Genomic DNA, 6,668 nt, shown 5'->3' with positions numbered 1-6,668 from the left:
TCTTATTTTTTTGTCTTTTACTTTCGTGCAGTGATGTATTTCATTCCTTTTATATGTTCCCACTAAATCAAATCCATTTAAGTATGAAAACTATTTTTCAAAGTTGTTTCAGTGACAAATAGATGTTGTAATATTTGGCAGGAAACTTAGCACAATATAAATATTTTTTGTTTAACAATGTTTATGATGTCAACATTAAAAATGTAGGAATCTTTTTTTTTTGGCCCGCCATGTTTTTTTTGTTCCTATCGCATTTGATTTGTAGTCTTCGTAAAATGTCGTGTGCGTGTGCGTGCGTGTGTGTGTGTGTATGCGAGTGTGTGTGCGTGTGTGTGTGCGTGCGTGCGTGCGTGTGTGTGCGTGCGTGCGTGTGTGTGTGTGTGTGTGTGTGTGTGCATGCATGTAAAACAAGCCATGATAGCACTACCCAAAATAGCCACATCTGCAGTTGTCTTCCTATATTATGAAAATGATAATTTCAATGTCATTGGAACACTTCATTTTGCAGTTTTGGCTCATCTGTCGTGCTCTGTAAGCAAGGGGGTTTAGCCCCTTGGTGTAACTGAAGAACAGTTTGCTGTGGACGTAAATCTAGCACCAAGGACAAGTCAGGTAGTCCATGAGTACGAGTAGGAAGAATCTATTCAATGTTTACACACTATTAAGTCTTGTTGGAAGAACGTAGCTTTTAATACTTTGTCAAAGCAGAAATATGAAGCATCTTGCAACAAGTTTCAGACCCCATCTGCTTGGTATTTGATCTATTATCAACAAGAGGCTAATTCTTAGTACTGGTTTTAGAATCCAAAGGTTTTGGGTTCAAATCCCTAGCAGACATCAGTGCTGTACGCTTGAGAAAGGCACTTTGCACATATTTGTTCTTTTCACTTAGCAACAGGCCAACATCCATTATTACTGACGAATAAAAGTATCTCAAACAGAAAATCAACTGTTTGTAGCTATATTAATTTTTACATAGAGGATACGTAAGCAGGTCTTATACCAGCAACGAATAAATGCATACCAACATTTCCCCCCAAAACATCACAATAAAGCTGCAATGAAACCCAGTTATGGGCATTATCATTAACCAAATACACTTTCTCCCAACAATAAGCATTCAAAGCATACACATTTTGCGCAAAATTTATTGATACTTAGTTGGATAAAAATAAAATGACAGTTATATGGAACCCTGTCATAGCAGATGTTCCCTTTATACACAGACATAATACAGTGCACACAAACAAATATTTTGGATGTCAAAGATTGGAAAGAGTTGGCAGTACTGAAATAGTTTATAGTTTAATATATTTTTATATAGAATTAACTTGCTGTGGCCTTAAGACCAATGACACCTTTCTATATAAGCAGTCATAGAAGGACAATTTTGACAATATCCAACAAACCAGCCATGTATACATTTCAGGCCTCTCATACAACTATAGAAACCTCACCAACCATGGGTTATTTGTATACGCTCCATGTTTGACTTGTTGGACCTTGCTATGTACAAGTACACCTACATGTAAGTAGCCATGTGTGCATTTCTACACTTAGGTCTCTTATATGATCAAGAGTGGTCTAGTTGCATTAGAAATAATTCTAAGCTGTCTTTTCTTAGCAAATTAAAAAACTGTTATGATCAAGAAACATACATTTGTGATATAGATAACTTTGAAATTCGTAAAGCAATAACTCAATTAAGAATCAGTAGCCATAAGTTAAATATTGAAACAGGTAGACATTGCAATATAGCCCCTGACCAAATAAGGTTCTGTCCATTTTGTCCAAAGCATATTGAAAATGAATTTCATTTTGTTATGGAATGTACCAAATATGATGTTATGCGTAACAAGCTATTTACATTTCTCGAATCAAGTACCATAGATTTCAAGAGTCTCGATGTTGGAGACAGATTTGAATATATCTTTACATGTAATGGTTCCCACAACGCAAAAATAGGTAGATATATAAAGGAATGCTTTGCTATTAGAAAAAATACCGAAACTTGTGATTCCACTCGATTGTAACACTTTATCAAAGACTTGTGATATCCCTTATTATTTGAATAATTATGATATAGATATGTTAGGTTTTATTCGACATTAGGTCTTATTCAACACACTTAAGTTATTGTTGTTACTCTCCTTATGTAGTTTGCCATACATTGTACCATGTGCAATTGTCGTGAAATAAAGTTCTTCTATGATTTATGAGACCATGGAGAGTACCAGAATACTCGTACAAGTAATTACATAAGGAATCATATTTCATTTTTATGAATAATGAGACAAATTCATTCTTTTAGGACTAATGGTACAAATACAAGTAATTGATCATGAATGAATCTGTAGAATCTGTTCCCTCAAATGGCCAACGACACTACACTAAGTCCGGGTAGCCATGCGTGCATTTCTAGCATTCACATTCACCCTGACCTGGTCCCATCCTCGTCTAACTCGAGGACTATGGTAGCGTCCAGCACAAGCCTTCTCCACCCTCTCCATTTCTTGGCCATCTGTGTGCAGTCATTATTAGCATTAGGTCTGCTATATAACGTATGAAACCGTGCATTTCATTATCGTGGGGTCGTGTGGCGCAGCGGCAGCGTTCTCGACTCGGAACCAGAGGCCCCGGGTTCGAGTCCTGACATGCCACCGATCTTGTGCCCTTGGGAAAGGCACTTTACACGACTTTCCTCACTTCGCTCAGGTGTAAATGAGTATTGTACTGTCCCTGTGTTGGTGTCAGCATTAATATAAGTTGAAAAAACTTGAGTGTGTCGTCACCACGTCTTGTGATTACATGTTTCGGAATAAAAAAAACCGTATATATCATAAAATAAGTAAGTAATCAAGGGGCCTAAGTAAGTAACTAAGTTTCCATACTACGACCTGGAAACAATAATCAGATAGAACGTACATAGTGAAAATACAAGTAGGTAGATATAAATCCAGTTTTAGACCAAGTCTTCATTCTTTGATGACTAATCAAAGGTGATTTTACAGAGTACACTAGTCTTACAAGTTAGTAACCATGAGTGCATTTCAACATATATTTCTTCAATGACATAGAATTCGTTACTAAATATAAGTAAGAAACCATGGATGCATTTCTAGATCCCCGTATGTCGCATGGCTGACAAAACTTTACTTACAGCAGTACAGTACCATTGCTTAATTTCCAGCCTCTGAACCCTCACATGATCGTGGACTTCTTATATTACTACGTACAAGATTGTAGCCATGCGTGCGTTTTTAGACTCAGTCCTCTCATATAAGTTACGAGATCTTACTAAATCAAGTAAGTAACTTTAGATGGATTATAAAAGCTCATTCCCTCCCCAAATTTTCACAATCTTGTAGTCGGTAGGTTGTTAACCTTATAAACTTGCAATATGTACCATTAAACGCCATACTTTGTACTCTGTTTATCTGTTGTCTGTTATTTGTATCACTTAAGGTATAGTTATTTGTAAAGTCAGAATTTTCATATGTGTAAAGACAGATTACTGGTAGAAATTCCAAGTTAATGATTATGAGTGTATATGTATATCCAGATCTCATTGGACTAATGATACCGTAAGTAGAAGTGGAGTTGTAAAGTCGAAAAATATGGTAAGTCCATTTTTTACATAACAGTTTAAGCCTGTTTCAGAACCAGTTAATTTTCTGAGAAATTATACAAAAATTCTGGCCCTTAAAGTGAACTTTTAAAGAGGTCTCCACGTGTGTGGTATCTGGCACTTTACGTTTGGGGTCGCACTCCAAATTTTCCCTTGCAAATGAAGCCGTATTTACAGGAACACGCTTGGTCCGACCACTGTCCTCTTTTGGTACTTCTGAAAATCGTCCTTTCAGTCTGTTGGAATATAGATCTATGTATTAGTATTGAAACAAACAAATATGCACGGGTAGAATGAGCAGTATTGAATACATTGTTTATTACATTTACGAACATTGCACATTTATTATCCACGACTTTATACCTTATCAAATTATGTTCACTTACCATTTCGCCTGACGAAATAATGTATTCTTCTCATGGATTTTAAAAATAAGATCATCATTTCATTTCCGTCAAGAATTATATGAGCTGATCATATTCTACACCCAATGACAGCTTATCCTAACAGAGACGACTATTGTAGCACTTACTCATAAATCATTCAAATGGATTTGAATAAATCATGTTTATTGATGTTTGCCTTCATTTCACTTCCAAACGCGGCAGGTATGAACTGCCTGGCATTTACCACTATAAAATTATAGAAATTTAACTTAAGTTATGCAAATTAGGGCTTTGTTTACATAATCTATCTTCAGATGTTCGTCTCATCCTCAATTACAAAATAAAAGATTAATGTAAAATTACCAAGCAAAAGAATTACAGAATATGTAGTGCTGGGACCCAACCTGGAATATTGATTGAAGACAGAAAAGGAGAACATACCTTGGTGTAGATGCCAGCACAATTCACATCTTTTGCAAAGGCCTCCATATAACTTTCGTTGTTGGGTTCACCGCGAAACCAGTTCAAAAAGGTTACTCCAGATCCATCTACCCAGTACCACCTGCTGCCTTTCCTAAGTCCCATCCAGACTATTGTTTTACGAACTGCAATTAAGAACAAAACATCAATAGACCTAATCCCCTGTCACATACGTACAGTGATCAGGAGGCCAAATCCGTGAATGTGTGACAGGGGATTAGGTCCAATGATGTGTGTCTGCACGTGTGTGTGTGTGTGCACGTGTGTGCGTCTCTGTCTGTGTGTGTGTGTGTGTGTGTGCACGTGCACGTGTCTGTGTGTGTGTGTGTGTGCGTGCGTATGTGTGTGTGTGTGTGTGTGTGTGTGTGTGTGTGTGTGTGTGTGTGTGTGTGTGTGTGTGTGTGTGTGTGTGCGTGTGCGTGTGTGTGGCATGCAGAGGTGGATAGTTTTAACATCCTGCATGTGGGTAGGTCTTGATGATGTCTTGAAATGATTAGATTTTTGACACCCGGCCTGGCGGCTTTTTATGGTACTGCGGTGTAACTTCTGATTTTAATATCTCGTGATCTGGACTTGCTAGTGCCATGAATGTTTAATAGTAGATAGCGCTTGTATCTTTTTTTTTCAACTTGCCTTTCGCTCTGGAACTGCAGGGGCGTTTCTTTGAAGAACTGGTTGGGATGTTTGGTGTGTAGGTAGCTTACGTGTGATGCTTGACGTAAGATGCTTATTATTTCACATTATCAATTCGGAAAGTTTATAGATTATCTGCAGACCTAGTTATTGTAAATGACAATTTGTGTTGTACCTACCGTTAGAGATGAGACCTTCGATGAACTTGCTCTCGTCACCGTTTGTGATAGATAAAAGATGTGCGCCGTACTGTTCACATCGGCTCTTTGCAGTATACCAATTGGCTTTCGTCTCCACCAACTTGTAGCAGCGGTTTCCGTACGTACGCCAACCAGAAGGACACCGAGCGGCTAAGAAAGGCAATAACAAAGTCAGCAACAGATATTTTTTTAGCAATTTCATAGGAAATCAGCCGTTTTTTGACAGCTCCGAACTCACTTAGGAGACTCAATGGTTTTGAACCACTTAACTCATTATGCCTTGTGTGATACTTTCTATGTGGTCATAGTTGATACATAACGTATAACCTTGACGGTTAATACATTATAACCTTTGTACCAACCAAACTTTTTTGTATCATTTACTTATAAATACGCAAAAATGTTTATTCCAGTTAATTGTTTGAGTGTTTCCGTTTTTGGGCAACAGATTTTTAAAGGGTGACAGATTTCTAAACAAAACGCTACTGAAGGAAACTTTTAATTTTGACGATGACAGCCGATGCCCGGCCGACTCCTGAGCCCGGGCTACATCCCCGACGGGCGCCGTGAGTTGTTGTTCGTTTTGTTCTTTTTCGTTCAAATTAAATTGATCACCCTTTTCGTTTTTCTGGTTCCTGAACATCAAAAAAGACTACTTTCTGTGTCTATCTACATCAGGGCCCCATTACCCATCACTAAACCGTGACGGAGGCCGACATCGTTTGCCAGCTACCTTTGACCCTGTCACCGTTGACGTCACACTTCAGAAAAGCCACCTGACTGGGTCATTTATTGAGGAAGACCAGAGTAACTGATTTAGAAAGCTCTAGAAAGGACATTGCCTTCTGTTGGAACAAATGTTTTAACTTAAAACTTCTTTCTTACCTGTTTCAGCGAAGACATCCACCTCGCAGAGTTGGAGGATGTCCGCCCGTCCGATCAGCTGAATGGAGACGTAACGGCCAGTCATCGGCTGGTTGCAGTACACCACGACTGTCGCTCCATTGGGCGGGGTTGCCGTGTAAGTCTCTCCACACTGGTCATTCCGGGTGAAGTCCTCGTTAGGACCAATTCGCACCATAAAGTTCCTCAGTCGCTCTCCTATACATGTATATATACCAGCATTCACCACAATGAACTTGGAAAGAAAATTCAAATACATATTGACTTGTGACAACCCTTACATGCTATACAGAGGGATATATATATTAAAGACTGTATGGATATTAGAAACTCCTTAAACGATTGTATAAGTTGATACCTATCTCATACTAGCCACCCACTTTTGTATTAGATTAGCCCTATGAAAATGTAGTTGACATGTACTTACTTAAGTTAGTA

General features: G+C 38.3%; 1 protein-coding gene across 1 annotated transcript; it reads right to left on the bottom strand.

Moving 5' to 3' along the window:
- Nucleotides 1-2,431: 2,431 nt before the first annotated feature.
- On the bottom strand, nucleotides 2,432-6,020 carry LOC109483053 (perlucin-like protein). The gene is made up of 4 exons (XM_019786009.1): nucleotides 6,017-6,020; nucleotides 5,307-5,477; nucleotides 4,456-4,619; nucleotides 2,432-2,521 (listed from the first exon to the last, which is right to left on the bottom strand). The coding sequence occupies exons 1-4, from the start codon at nucleotides 6,018-6,020 to the stop codon at nucleotides 2,432-2,434; spliced, it is 429 nt and encodes a 142-aa protein (XP_019641568.1).
- Between the last annotated feature and the right edge of the window lie 648 nt (nucleotides 6,021-6,668).

Source organism: Branchiostoma belcheri, unplaced genomic scaffold, assembly GCF_001625305.1.
Source record: "Branchiostoma belcheri isolate BF01 breed outbred unplaced genomic scaffold, Haploidv18h27 scaffold62, whole genome shotgun sequence".
Lineage (NCBI taxonomy): Eukaryota > Metazoa > Chordata > Leptocardii > Amphioxiformes > Branchiostomatidae > Branchiostoma > Branchiostoma belcheri.
Note: the sequence above shows the minus strand (reverse complement) of the source record. Positions and strands in the feature narration are given on the sequence as shown.

What these genes read in the sequence shown, in the direction of transcription:
- LOC109483053 (XM_019786009.1), bottom strand. An exon ending in CGAAGGTCTCATCTCTAACG is followed by an intron (nt 4,620 to 5,306) that starts GTAGGTACAACA and finishes TCTTAATTGCAG; the next exon opens with TTCGTAAAACAATAGTCTGG. An exon ending in GTGCTGGCATCTACACCAAG is followed by an intron (nt 2,522 to 4,455) that starts GTATGTTCTCCT and finishes GACTGCACACAG; the next exon opens with ATGGCCAAGAAATGGAGAGG.